Source organism: Mobula birostris, chromosome 16 (assembly GCF_030028105.1).
Source record: "Mobula birostris isolate sMobBir1 chromosome 16, sMobBir1.hap1, whole genome shotgun sequence".
NCBI lineage: Eukaryota > Metazoa > Chordata > Chondrichthyes > Myliobatiformes > Myliobatidae > Mobula > Mobula birostris.
The window spans coordinates 64,060,084-64,075,221 of NC_092385.1; the positions used below are offsets into that span (position 1 = coordinate 64,060,084).

General features: G+C 43.5%; 1 protein-coding gene across 4 annotated transcripts in view; it reads left to right on the plus strand.

Moving 5' to 3' along the window:
• The window catches only part of ift122 (intraflagellar transport 122 homolog (Chlamydomonas)), a 166,783-nt gene that overhangs the window by 65,565 nt on the left and 86,080 nt on the right, over window positions 1–15,138 (plus strand). For all 4 annotated transcript variants that reach the window (XM_072280751.1, XM_072280753.1, XM_072280750.1 and 1 more), the window contains one exon: window positions 11,502–11,666. In XM_072280751.1, the coding sequence (XP_072136852.1) occupies window positions 11,502–11,666 (165 nt within the window). The remainder of the gene's footprint in view (window positions 1–11,501; window positions 11,667–15,138) is intronic.

Consider the following 15,138-nt stretch of genomic DNA (forward strand, 5'->3'; position numbering starts at 1 on the left):
TGGCTCCATCCCTTCCCCTCCTGTCTTCTCCTATCATTTTGGATCTCCCCCTCCCCCTCCAACTTTCAAATCCCTTACTCACTCTTCCTTCAGTTAGTCCTGACGAAGGGTCTCGGCCTGAAACGTCGACTGCACCTCTTCCTAGAGATGCTGCCTGGCCTGGTATCTGTCCCCCACTTTGCCTTTGCTACATTGATGACTGCACACATGCTGAGCTTGTTGACTTCATTAACATTGCCTCCAACTTTCACCCTGCCCTCAAGTTTACCTGGTCCATTTCTGATACCTCCCTCTCCTTTCTAGATCTTTCTGTCTCTATCTTTGGAGACAGCTTATCTACTAATGTCTACTATAAGCCTACTGACTCTCACAGCTACCTGGACTATTCCTCTTCTCACCCTGTCACTTGCAAAAATGCCATCCCCTTCTCGCAATTCCTCTGTCTCCGCCACATCTCTCAGGATGAGGCTTTTCATTCCAGGATGAAGGAGATGTCCTCCTATTTTAAAGGGGCTTCCCTTCCTCCACCATCAACTCTGCTCTCAAACGCATCTCCCCCATTTCACGTACATCTGCTCTCACTCCATCCTTCTACCACCCCACTAAGAATAGGAATAGGGTTCCCCTTGTCCTCACCTACCACCCCACCAGCCTCTGGGTCCAACATATAATTCTCCATAACTTCCGCCACCTCCAACGGGATCCCACCACTAAGCACATCTTTCCCTCCCCCCCCCCCCCCCTCCGCTTTCCGCAGGGATCGCTCCCTACGCGACTCTCTTGTCCATTCGTCCCTCCCCACTGATCTCCCTCCTCCCTCCCTCCTGGCACTTATCCTTGTAAACAGAACAAGTGCTACACATGCCGTTACACTTCCTCCCTCACTACCATTCAGGACCCCAGACAGTCCTTCCAGGTGAGGCGACACTTCGCCTGTGAGTCGGCTGGGGTGATATACTGTGTCTGGTGCTCCCGGTGTGGCCTTCTATGTATTGACGCAGAATGGGAGATCGTTTCACTGAACACCTACACTCTGTCCGCCAGAGAAAGCAGGATCTCCCAGTGGCCACACATTTTAATTCTATGTCCTATTCCCATTCTGATATGTCTATCCACGGCCTCCTCTACTGTAAAGATGAAGCCACACTCAGGTTGGAGGAACAACACCTTATATTCTGTCTGGGCAGCCTCCAACCTGATGGCATGAACATTGAATTCTCAGACTTCTGCTAATGCCTCCCCTCATACCCCATCCGTTATTTATATACACACATTCTTTTTCTCTCTCTCCTTTTCTCCCTCTGTCCCTCTCACTATACCCCTTGCCCATCCTCTGGGCTTTTTCTCCCCCTCCCCCTTTTCTTTCTCCCTAGGCCTCCTGTCCCATGATCCTCTCATATCCCTTTTGCCAATCAACTGTCCAGCTCTTGGCTCCATCCCTCCCCCTCCTGTCTTCTCCTATCATTTCGGATCTCCCCCTCCCCCTCCCACTTTCAAATCTCTTACTAGCTCTTCTTTCAGTTAGTCCTGACGAAGGGTCTCGGCCCGAAATGTTGACTGTACCTCTTCCTAGAGCTGCTGCCTGGCCTGCTGCGTTCACCAGCAACTTTTATGTGTGTTGCTTGAAATTCCAGCATCTGCCGATTTCCTGGTGTTTATGGTACCATGTACATACTTTGAACTTTGAGGATGGAATTTTTCATCCAGAGAGTGGTTGCATTCTGGATCACATGGCCTGTGAAAGTTTTGGAGGTCTGTACCAACAGAACATTTAAGAAGCATAGAAGCATGAAACTGGCCATCCATCCCAACTCATCCAAGCCGACCACTAGGCACCTTTCCATTTTAATTCCATCAACCAGCACTTGGTCCATAACCCCCTAATCTAATCAGAATACTTAAATACTGTCAATGACCCAACTTCAAGCACTCTTAGGGAGTTTATTCTAATTACTTTCCATTCTCTCGATGAAGTTGATCCTCCTCATTCCCACTGGATCTCTTCTCATTTGCCCCAAATCTATGTCCTCTGTTATTTCTCTACGACTGATATGTTGTAAAGTTTCCCTGTCTATATCCTTTGTAGTCTTGCGCACCTCAATCATCTCCGTCTTAACCTCCTCTCCAGGGAGAAAAGATCTAGCTTCTCAGGTCTTTCATAACTGAACAGCTGCATCCCCAGGCAACATCTTGGTGAATCTCGTCTGCATTTGTTCCAACACTATCACATCTTCTTTTACCATATTTTCCAGAATTGTATGTAGTCTGATAAACTTGAAGCATAACTTTCGTATTTATATATTCATTATGTTGTGTAGTGTTGAGCAGGCAGGGGGTCTGCAGAAGGACTTGAAAAGGTTAAGAGAATGGGCAAGGACGTGGCAGATGGAATACGGTTATTGAAGTGTATGGTCATGCATTTTTGTTGAAGGGATAAAGGTGTAGATTATTTTCTAAATGCGAGTAAATTCAGTAATCAGATGTGCAGTGGAACTTGGAAGTCCAGTGCTGGATTCTCTAAAGATTAACATGTACAATGCCTATGAGAAGTATTCACCCCCACTCCCTTGGAAGCTTTCATGTTTTATTGTTTTACAACATTGAATTGGTCAATTTTATTTGGCTTTTTTTGGATGCTGATCAACAGAAAAAGACTTTTGAATCAAAGTGAAAACAGATCTTTACAAAGTGATCTAAATTAGTTACAAATATAAAACACAAAATAATTGATTGCATAAGTGTTGACCCCTTATAGGTCAACACTTATAGGTCAACACTTAGGAGAAGCACCTTAGGCAGCTATTACAGCCCTGAGTCTGTGTGGATAGGTCTCAATCAGCTTTGCATATCCAGACACTGCAATTTTTCCTATTAGTCTTTACAAAACTGCTCAGTCTCTGTCGGGTTGCATGGGGATCGTGAGTGAACAGCCCTTTTCAAGACCAGCCACAAATTCTCAATTAGATTGAGGTCTGGACTCTAACTTGGCCACTTCAGGACATTAACCTTGTTTTTAAGCCATTCATGTGTAGTTTTGGCTTTATGCTTGGGATCATCGTCTTGCTGGAAAACAAATCTTTCAAGGCACAGTTCTCTTGCAGCTGCATCAGATTTTCCTCCAGGATTTCCCTGTATTTTCCTGCATTTATTTTGCCCTCTACCACAAGCCTTTCAGGGCCTGCTGCAGTGAAGCATCCCCACAACCTGATGCCGCCATCACTGTGCTTCACGGTAGGGATAGTGTGTTTTCGGTGACGTGTGATGTTTGGCTTACACCAAACATAGCTTTTAGGCTGGTGGCCAAAAAGCTCAATTTTGGTTTCATCAGATTATCGAACCTTCTTCCACCTGACTTCAGTGTCTCCCATATGGCAAACTCTAGCTGAGATTTCATGTGAGTTTTTTTCAGCAGTGGCTTTCTGTTTGCCACTCTCCCATAAATACGACTGGTGAAACACCTGGGCTACAGTTGTATGTGCATTTTCTCCCATCTCAACCACTGAAGCTTGTAACTCTTCCAGAGATGTTATGGGTCTCTTGGTGGCCTCCCTCACTAGTCCCTTTCTTGTACGGTCACTCAGTTTTTGAGGATGGCCTGCTCCAGGCAGATTTACAGCTGGACCATATTCTTTCCATTTCTTGATTGACTTAACTGTACTCTAAGGGATATTCAGTGACTTGGAAATTTTCTTGTGCTTTTCAATAACCTTTTTGTGGAGTTGCTTGGAGTGTTGTCTTCAAGATGTAGTTTTTGCCAGGCTACTGACTCACCAGCTGTTGGACTTTCCAGATACAGGTGTATTTTTACTACAGTCAGTTGAAGCACATCAACTGCACACAGCGCAGTCTCTGTTTAACTAGTTATGTGTCTTCTAAAACTAATTGGCTGAACCATGAATGGTTTGTTTTGCCGTTTTAAAGTGCATGAATGCTTGTGCAATCAATTATTTTGTGTTTTATATTTGTAATTAATTTAGATCACTGTTCAGATCTTTATTCACTTTGACATGGAAGAGTCTTTTTCTGTTGATCAATATTAAATCCACTGTGATTCAATGTTGTAAAACAATAAAATATGAAAATTTCCAAGGGGGGTGAATATTGTTTATAGGCACTGTAGGTTGAGTTGATAGTAAGAAGACAGTTGAAATATTCGAATTCATTTCAAGAGGACGAGAATAGAAGACCATAAGATATTTGAGCAGAATTGGGCAATTTGGCCCATCAAGTCTACTCCGCCAGTTCATCATGGCTGATCCATTTTTCCTCTCAGCCCCCCATCTCCTACCTTCTCCCTGTAATCCTTCTGCCCTGACCAATCAAGAATCTATCATCATCTCTTAAATATACATAAAGAATTGACATCCACACCTGTCTGTAGCAACGAATTCCACAGATTCACTACTCTTTGGCTAAAGAAATTCCTCTCCATCTCCATTCTAAAAATTTTGTGATGTGTCCCCTGGTTTTGGACTCTCCCACCATAGGAAATATCTTCTCCACATCCACTCTCTCAAGGCCTTTCACTATTCAATAGGTTTCGGTTAGGTTCGGTCACACTTCTTATGACAAGTTGTTCTCTTTCAGAACCTTGGGGTGTACACCATCTAGTCCAGGTGACTTATCTACCTTCAGACCCTTCAGTTTCCCAAGAACCTTCTCTCTAATAATGGTAACATCACACACTTCATGAACCCTGACACCTGGAACTTCCACCATACTTCTAATATCTTCCACAGTGAAAACAGCCCAATCCTCTAACTTCCCACTTATTTTTGCTCTGTTATATTCCCTCTCTTTGGCTTTGACTTCTCTTGTTAACTATGGTCGTGTCATCTTGCCTTTAGAATACTTCTTCCTCTTTGGGATGTATATATCCTGTGCCTTCTGAATTGCTTCCAGAAATTATAGCCATTGCTTCTCTGCTGTTATCCCTGCCAGTGCTCTTTTCCAATCACTTCTGGCCAATTCCTCTCTCATGCCTCTGTAATTCCCTTTACTCCACTGTAGTACTGATACATCTGACTTTAGCTTCCCCTTCTCAAATTGCAGGGTGAATTCAATCATATTATGATCACTTGCCCCAAGCGTACTTTTACCTTGGGCTCTCTCATCAATTCCGGTTCATTGCACAACACCTAATCCATAATAGCTGATCCCCTAGTTGGCTCAACCAGAGATGCTCTAAAAAGCCATCACATAGGCACTCTAGAAGTTCCCCCTTTTAAAATCCAGCACCAACTTGATTTTCCCAATCTACCTGCGTATTGAAGTTCCCCATGACTGTTGTAACATGGCCCTTTTCAACTTTGTCCGTCTTTTACATTGCAACTCATCCTGTTGACTACAATTTTGCCCTATCAATAGCCTCTCTTTACTACACATTGCCTCTGTTTGTAAACCAACTACTTCATCTTCAGCGCTATCACTCGGGTTGCAACCCTTGCCAAATTAGTTTATACCCACCCGAACAACTCTAGCCAACTACTTGCAAGGATGTTGGACCCCCTCAAGTTCGGTTGTAGCCCATCCCTTTTGTACAGGTCATAGCTTTACCCAAAAGAGATGCCAGTGATCTATAAATCTGAACCCCTGCCCCCTGTACCAGTCCCTCAGCTGCACATTCACCTGCCAAATCATCCTGGGACGCAGAACAGGCAGTAATCCAGAGATTACGACCCTAGAGGTCCTGTTTCTCAGCTTTCTATGTAGCTTCCTAAAGTCTCTCTTCAGGACCACCTCACCTTGCCTGCTTATGTCATTGATGCCAATATGTCCCAAGACTTCTGGCTGCTCACCCTCACCCTTCAGGATGTCATGGACACTTCTAGAACATCCTTGATCTTGGCACCTGAGAGGCAAAATACCATCTGGGTGTCCTCATCATGCCCACAGAACCTGGTTTCTGTTCCCCTGACTAAGTAAGCTCCTATCAACACTGCAGTCCACTTCACCTCTCTGTTCTTCTAAGCCACAGCACCAGACTCAGTGCCAGAGACCCAGTCACTGTGCTGTCTCTTCTCCCCCCCCCCCCCCCCACCTTTCCTGGTAGGTTGGCCCCCTCCATAGTATCTAAAGTTGTATACATTGAGGGGAGTGGTCACAGCTGTACTCTGCACTGGCTGTTCATTTCCCCTCTACCTCCTGTCTCCTGCAACTGAGGGGTAACTTCCTCCCTTGTAGCTCCTGTCTTATCATCTTCTCATTCTCCCATATGAGTCGATGCACCTGGCACAGATGTGTTTATCTGAGAGACTGAATGAACATCTCCCAGACTTCCCACGCCCCACACTCAGTGCTATTCTCACTAAACTACCACCCTCTATCAGATGAGGAATGAATAAATAAGAACAGAGAAAGAGTAACTTACAAGATAAGTTACCTCACCCAAGCTTGATCTTGCATAAGCCTAATGAGCCAAAGCCACTCTAAAGACTAGAACACTCACAAGAATGGCTGCTCTGCTTGCACCTGCGTTACTTGTATTCCTCCTTTCTAATAAATCTCTCTTGCTGATTGGTCAGTCTTCAACTCAGAGGAACTGCTGTGAAACTCTGCTTTTAAAATGCCAATTGCTGTCCTGGTTTTAAAGGATGCTCTTTTTATGCACCCCTGACATAGATTGTTAAAAGCAAAGGTGTAATGCTGAAGCTTTTTAAGGCTGTATTTGGAGTATTGTGAACAGTTTTTGGTCCTTATCTAAGAAAGTATGTGTAGTGGGATTGGACAAGGTCCAGAGCTCGTTCACTGTAATGATCCCTGGAATGAAAGGGTTAACCCCTGAGGAGTATTTGATGGTTTTGGGCCTGTACTTTCTGGAGTTCAGAAAAAGGGCAGGAAGGCAATGAAATCCCATTGAAACCTACTGAATATTGAAAGGCCTAGATACGACTGGGTTTGGAGAGGATTTTTCCTACAGTGGTCGAGTCTAAGACCAGAATCTCAGAGTGCAAGTACATCCCTTTAGGACAGAGGTGAAGAGGAATTTCTTTAGCAAAAAGGTGGTGAGTAGAATTCATTGCTGTGGGTGGCTGTGGGGGTCAAGTACATTTGGAGTGGAGGTTGATATGTGCTTGATTAGTAATGGTGTCAAAGGTTACAGGGAGAAGGCATGAGAAGGGGATTGAGAGGGAGAATAAATCAGCCATGATCAAATGGTAATCAAATGGCAGACTCTATATACCGAATGACTGAATTCTGTCCCTATGTCTTGTTGTCTTTATTGAGATGGTCATACCCAAGGTACAGGTTTCAAATAGATGAGTGATGCCCAGGCGAAGTAAGTAGACAGTGTAGTGTTCCCCTGTGACCACTCTACTCAGTAAATATACCCCTTTGGATACTGCTGGGGGCGATGACCTGTCAGGGCACAGCAGCGGCCACCAGGTAATTTGCTGTGAGATTCAGCAGGGAATGGTCAAGTCAGGCAGAGCAATAGCCACTGGACTCGATAAGAGTACAGGCGAGAGATCCTGTGGCCACAAAAGAGACAACAGGATGCCTCCTGGATGTCAGGGATAAATGTATCTGAGAGTGACTGCAGAATATTCTCAAGGGTGAGGGTGAATAGCCAGAGGTTGTGGTACACATTGGACTAATTACGCAGGTAGAAAAGTGGAAGAGGTTCTGTGCAGTGAGTATAGGGAATTAGGAAGGAGACTGAAATGTAGGACATTGAAAGTAGTAATCTGGATTATTCCTTGTGCCATGCTAGAATAGAAGGATAGAAGTAATGATGAGTGGCTGAGGAACTGGTGCAAGGGGACAGGATTTCAAGTTCTTTGGATCATTGAAAGCTCTTCTGAGATAGGGATGACATACAAGAGAGAAGTAATACGCAGGAACCAATATCCTGGTCGGGAGGTTTATTAGTGCTACTTGGGAGTGTCTAAACTAGTTTGGCAGGGGGAATGGGAACAGAACCCTAGGTCAGAAAGTGGAGGAGGTTGAGAGGGAAGGTAGATGTCATGATCAATAACAACAGGCAGGGGCAAGGTAATAGACACAATAGGATAGATGGGTTGAAGTGTGCGTATTTTGTGCTTATATAATAGGGAAGGATGATGAATTTAGAGCATGGACCAGGACACAGAGCTATGATGATGTGGCCATATCAGAGATGTTGTTGTGAGAAAGAGGAGGAATGGGTGTTTTGTATTCCTGGCTTTCAATCTTTTAGAAAAGACAGTTATATGGGTGAAGAGGGGATATGGTGCTCTTAATCAGGAACATTATCACAGCTGCACCCAGCGGGAACATAATTGGGGGCTCAACCTCTACCTCCAAGTACATGTTGCTTGAGTGGTCCTATCCACTGCTTAGTTATCCTCTTGCTCTTGTGTATATATAGAATGCCTTGGGCATTGTTGATGGCTTTTAATGGCCCTTCATGGCTTTCTTAATTGTCTCCTTAGTTCTTTATGGCTTTTTTATTTTTGGATAGAACTCAAAAATAAGTAAGGTGCATTCACTCTAGAATTAGACTGCAGATCTCCACAGAGCTCATCGACAGCCAGTCTTGCTGTCTTTGATGTTTCGGCTCCTGCTACGCTTTAGTTCGCAACACCAGCGAGAATTCGCGTCCACAGGGCCACGCAAGGCCCCGAAGGCGCCTGACTTCAGGCTGAAACTGGACATATTGAAACACGGCTGATTGGCGCGCTCCTAGAACAGGAACACGCTGCCATACTGAACCACAGCTGGAGTGCCACTGTAGATCAAAGATCCCGACAGGACCCCATCCACCCTGAAAAGGAAGATAGAAACATTAGAATAGGAAGAATTTAACTGTTTTGCTGATGAGCTGGGAGAAGTTGCCTTCTAGTGTCATCTTTAGTTCTGCCCAAAGGTAGAAGGTAGACAAGACTTCAGTGAAAGTGGTTTAGATGGGGTAGGTTTTGTTAGGTACATCCAGGAGGGTTTTTTAAATCAATATGTAGATAGTCCAACAAAAGAGGGGCAATACTAGACTCGGTATTGGGTAATGAGCCTGGTCACATGTCTGGCCTTTTTGGGAGGACAGTTAAGGAAAAGTGATTACAACTCTTTTAAGGTTAAGTCTTGACCTTGCGAGGAGTATTAAATTGGAGCAGGGCAAATGAGGCAGGGAATATGGAAAATTAAGTGGGAACAGCTGTTTTGGGGGGCAAGCCTACATCTGACAAGTGGAGGTTGTTTAAAGACCAAATCCACAGAGTACAGGACAGGTAAGTTCCATTAAGAAGGAAGGACAAAGTGGCAATGTCAAGGAACCTCGGATGTCGAGAGAGGTAGTGAACTTAGTCAAGAAGAATAAGGAAATATATATAAATTTTAGGAGCTAAGATTAAACAGAGCCTTTGAGGATTATAAAGAAGTCAGAAAAGAACTCGAGAACAGAATTTGAGAAGCTGGGAGGGGCCTTAAAACATCTTTGGCAAGTAGGATTAAAGAGAACCCCAGGAAATTCCATTTATACAAGTGGGCATGGGTAGGACCACTCAAGGAACATATGCTTGGAGGTAGAGAGTGTAGCTGAATTCCTCAGTGAGTACTTTGCATCAGTCTTGATCAAAGAGAAGAATGTGAAGGTTAGCGAGATCATTGAGTTTCTTGTGAATACGTTGGGGTATTTTGAGATAAAGAAGGAGGAAGTGTTGAGACCCTTGAAGAACGTAAAGGTGGTTAAGTCCCTGTGACCTGATGGAATGTGTACTCAGGTTATTGACAGGCAAGAGCTGAGATTGCTGAATCCTTGACCAATATCTTCAGGTCTTCCCTGGTCACAGCTAGGGTCTAAAGGAACGGTGAGTAGCTAATGTTCCATTATTCAAGCAGGGATAATCCAGGAAACTGTAGACCTATGTGTCTCACATCATTATAGGGTTACTGGAAAGGATTCTTATGGATTGGATTTATCATTTGGGAAAACTGTGGCTTAATTAGTAATAACTGCATTACTTTGTGTGAAGCAACTTGTGCCTTGTGTTTTTTGAGAGTGTGACAAAAGTGATTAATGAAGGTCAATGAAGGTAGATGTTGTCTACATGATTTTAGTAGGACATTTGACAGGGTCCCTCATGGGAGCTTATTCAGAAGTTTAAGATGCATGAGATCCATTGTGAATTGAAGGTTGAGATTCAGAATTGGCTTGCCCATTGAAGACAGGGTAGTGGTCGACAAGACTTACTCTGACTGGAGGTCTGTGACTGGTGTTCCTCAGGAATCTGTACTAGGAACTGGGTTAGTAAGTTTGCAGATGATACGAAGATAGGTGGTATTGTTAGTAGCCTAGAAGACGGGCAAAACATACAGTGGAATATGGATCAGTTGCAGATATGGGCAGAGAAGTGCGGATGGAGTTTAACCTGGCCAAGTGTGAAGTGTTGTACTTTGGGAAATCAAATCTAAAAAGACAGTACACTATTAATGGTGAGACCCTCAGCAATGTTGATGGGCAGAAGGATCTTGGGGTCCAAGTTCATAGCTCCCTCAAAGTGATAGGCTCCCTCAGGTTGATAGGCTGGTAAAGAAGACTAAAGGCTAGCAATTTAGTTCAAGAGTGATAAAGTTATGTTGCAGCTTTAAAAACTCTATTTAGGTTGCATCTGGATTATTACATTCAGTTCTGATCACCTCATTATAGGAAGGGTGTGGAGACCTAGCAGAGGGTGCAGAAAGCATTTACTAGGATCTGGAAAAACCTAGGGCAGGCAGCATTGATCGAGACTTATGTTTCAAGTTAATGACTGTTATCAGAACTGGGTGAACTGAGGAAAGAGGAGGAGGGCTGAAGAGAAGGAAGGCTGGAGAAGACAAAGGGTAAGTGTGATAGGAGGAAATCCAGATGACAAAAAACTCAGGTTGGAGGAACAACACCTTATATTCCGTCTGGGTAGCCTCCAACCTGATGGCATGAACATCGACTTCTCTAACTTCCGCTAATGCCCCACCTCCCCCTCGTACCCCATCTGTTACTTATTTTTATGCACACATTCTTTTTCTCCCTCTGTCCTTCTGAATATACCCCTTCCCCATCCTCTGGGTCTCTCTCTCCCCCACCCCTCGTCTTTCTTCCCGGACCTCCTGTCCCATGATCCTCTCGTATCCCTTTTGCCTATCACCTGTCCAGCTCTTGGCTCCATCCCTCCCCCTCCTGTCTCCTCCTATCATTTTGGATCTCCCCCTCCCCCTCCAACTTTCAAATCCCTTACTCACTCTTCCTTCAGTTAGTCCTGACGAAGGGTCTCGGCCTGAAACGTCGACTGCACCTCTTCCTAGAGATGCTGCCTGGCCTGCTGCGTTCACCAGCATCTTTTACGTGTGTTGCTGACAAAAAGGTGCTGTCTGTGGAAATTTATAAATCATGGCTGGTCTTCTGGAGGATTTGTAAATAGAGGGAAGTGAATGAAAGAATGGGGGAAAAAAAGAACATCCCTGCAACTGCAACAGAACTTTGCAGTAACTGTTTTGTTTTTAGAAATGCTTTATCTGTTAATATGTACCTTATTTGTTCATTGTAGATTCTGAAAATATTTGTTGACAATCCCTTTGCGATTGTGCTTCTGAAGCAAGCTACATCTGTACGCTGTTTAGACATGAGCATGTCTCGCAACAAGCTGGCTGTGGTGGATGAGCACAATACATGCCTTGTATATGATTTGAGTACCAAGGAACTTCTTTTCCAGGTATGTTAGGTACAGTCATGATGTAATATTCACTTTCAGTTGTATGCTGTAACGTACTTGTTCTCAGTTGCAGACTTGTAACTGTGAAGTTGTTCTGTCTCTGAACCATTTTCTTTCCTGTTAAACTCTTCTGTGTCCTTCACACTCACCTCTGTTGTAAGTGGGAGGAATTTGTGGATTTGATCCTCATTGAGATTGAGAAAAAGAAAAGCCCAGCCAGAATGTTGTTGATTGGCCAAAATTATGGACTGAGGTTAAAATGTGGATAAAAGTAATGTGCAACTGATTGTATGTTTCTGAAGGAGATTACCCTGTTTTATCAAGTTTCTTTTCCTCCTTGTTTTCTAACTGGTTTAACTTTGTTTGAGTTGTGTAGCACAGAAATGGGCCCTTCAGCCCATCATGTCCATGCTGACTTCTTAGCACATTTACACTAATCCCATTTGCTTGCATCAGGACCCTATCTATCTATCTATGCCTTGCGTATCTAAATGTCTCTTAAAGCTAGTAATTCTATCTGATACCACCATGTCCTCTAACAGCATCTTCCAGGCAATTCAAAGACTCTTGTAGACACTACTTTAATGCCTTTAGTAACTCTGCATTCCACCACTCCCTCAGGCAGTCCATTCCAGGTCCTCTGGGTTAAAAAAGTTTTGACTCAGATACTGTCTAAATCTCTTATCCCTTACTCTGAAATCTTTGCATTCTAGTTTTTTCTGCCTCTGCTATGAGGAAAAGATTCCTGCAGTTAACCCTATCTATACCCATCATAATTTTATATATCTCACTAATGACTCCTCTTAACCTCCTCTGCTCCAGGAAAAACAGATCTAGTCTTTCCCAAGTAGCATCCTGGTGAATGTCTTCTGCACTCTTTCCAGCACTGTCATATCATTACTAAAGGGTGTTGAAGGGAATTCCACTAGTGCTCTGACTCTACTCCAGCTGAAATCTGACTATAGTTATGTAAAGTTAGAGAACAAGTCCTGTAAGTCTCATACTCACTACCTGACTAATAAAGGCCAATATCGTTGTCACTGATTAACTGAATTCTGAAACTCGCACTCATTCCTCAATCATACTTTATTTTTCTAGTGCACAAGGAGAACAGGCTGGCCACTCACTACACTGTTCTGAAGTCTGAACAGAGGAATTCTATTTTTATTCAGAATTGATCATTTGGTAAACTGTGATTGATTGAATTCCTTACTTGCAGGATCAATCATCATTCACAATACAGGTGTTAAAAGTCATTAGAAATTATAGGCTAAGAACCAACAATACTTATAAAGTTAGTAACAAAATTATCCCTTAGTGTGTGTGTTTCGCAACCTTTCGTTGTTTTCTTATCTTGTCTCCAGTAAGTGAAAATGGCTCCTGAAACCTGCTCTGCAAAGGGGAGCTGTGCTCTTTAAAGACCTTTCGTGCTTGGGGTATCTGCACTCTATTTACAATCTATCCTTGCCTGGATACTATGTTAATCCTTGTCTTAATGCAGCTTCCACTCTCCCTCCTTTTGACCCTGTAGAGAACAACACGCATCTTACTGAATTTCAGTAGCACCCTCTCTGAAATTGAATTTCATCAGGGGCTGTTGTATCACAATGGAGACAGTTGCTCTGTGGGCCATCACTCTGCAGAGTGATCTCAGGCAAGAGATTAAATCAAATATTATAAATAGCAGGGAATATTATAATTACTGCTGAAGAGTGAACCCAGCCATGGTGTCTATGGAGTCCCGTGCAGCTCCTGCCCAGTCTTCCTAAACTTATCAGCTTCTAGCTGGGTTATGGACAGCTAAACCAGTGATGTTCCAAATAAGAACTGGAATTCAATTGTAAACAAAGTGGGATAGCGGATGTGACCTTACCAATCAGGAGGGACAGATGATGGGGATATATTTACCACCAGACTAGACCTGCCTAGGCATCATACCTGATGAAGATGGCAGAGTTTGTAATCAAAATGTCAGTTAAAATAGGTACCTGTACCCAGCTGGAAGTCAGAGAAGAGTTTATTCATTATATATGCTGGGAAAGCATTACATCCTTTTTCAAAAAGTCATGTGCTAGTTAATTTGAAGGGCCACAATGCAGATTGCCACTATTTTGGCAGTGATGGCATTGATGGTCTGGCTCGTGTATCAAGTAGCAGTAAGGTTGTGTCAGTAGTTGGTTTCCCCAGCAGAGCTGAGCCCATGTTAATGCTTTCACAAGCCAGTTACCAGGTCCCTCGAACAGGAACACTGCAATCCAGAAATGTTCAGTTTCCTTAGTTCTTTGGCAATCCCACACAGTATGATAGAGAAAGAGAGGGGGTGGGCAGCTGGTACTTTTTTGGTACTACATAGGCCAGATAACAACAACCCCTCCATGGATTTGGTTCAAGCCAATAATTCAATTTTTTGAAGGGTACCTCTGGCAGCCAGTGCTAGTCCTGACAGCCACATACCCATTAGGTACTGTTAACAGGATTGAGAGGGTCACCAGTAGTATAGACTTTGCATGTACTCTTACCTAAATCTAGTCCTATCACATGGTTACAATAACAAATTTCATCCTTAACCTCATGAAGCAGCTTCAGAGCAGGAGAGTTATGCAGTCCATTGTAGGAAGGTTGATTATATCTTTTAAAACAATTGCTTTGGCACGAGTCATCTCTATGGACAATGCAGTCCCGTACTCCTTTCACAGCTCTTCTCATTATCAAAATATAGCACAGAATCAAAATCACTACAATTCAGGGGTATAGGCTGCATTGGCAAGCCAATTTTAAAATGTGTGAACCTTCTAGAACACACCCTACAACCTGACTGGTGAGTAACCAATGCCAGTAACTAGGATGAAGTGTTAAGAGTGTTAGTGTCGTCAGTGTTCTGCACTTAAACAGGAAATAGATGCCCAGATTACCCAAAACCTAGTGAATCCTTAAAGTCACAGTTAACAAAGTTCAAATTCAGCCCTTATCGTCAAGGTTCTTCTGGCCACAGGTTCCCTGTTCCGGTGGCACCACTGTCTTAATGTGCAATGTGTGGATCCATATCTGTTTTTCTTGAATCTTCAGAGCAGCATATGTAGTTAGAAATACTTGAAACAAGTTTGTCCACCGAGGTTCAAGGCAGTTCTTTCGTCAGTAGGGTCTCACCAGTACCCAATCTCCTGCTTGGTTAAGTCTGAAACTGCAGCCAGCACGTTCTTCTGTGCTACAAGTATCTGTGGATGGAAACCTCTAAAAGCTAGTGCTGTACAATAATGTAACATGTTTTCTCTCGTAGTATGCATGTTCATCTGTTTTACCGAAAAGTGGGGAGTAACTGGCAAGTTCATGGGGCATCCCAATACTATCTCCTGCAGAGATAGGCTTGTTACATGATTTGGAGTGCAGTGAAATTGTCACGAGGGTCAGTGGAAGCACCTCTGGACAGTTTAGCTCAGTCTCATTGCATAATTTAGCTAGACTACGCTTCAGG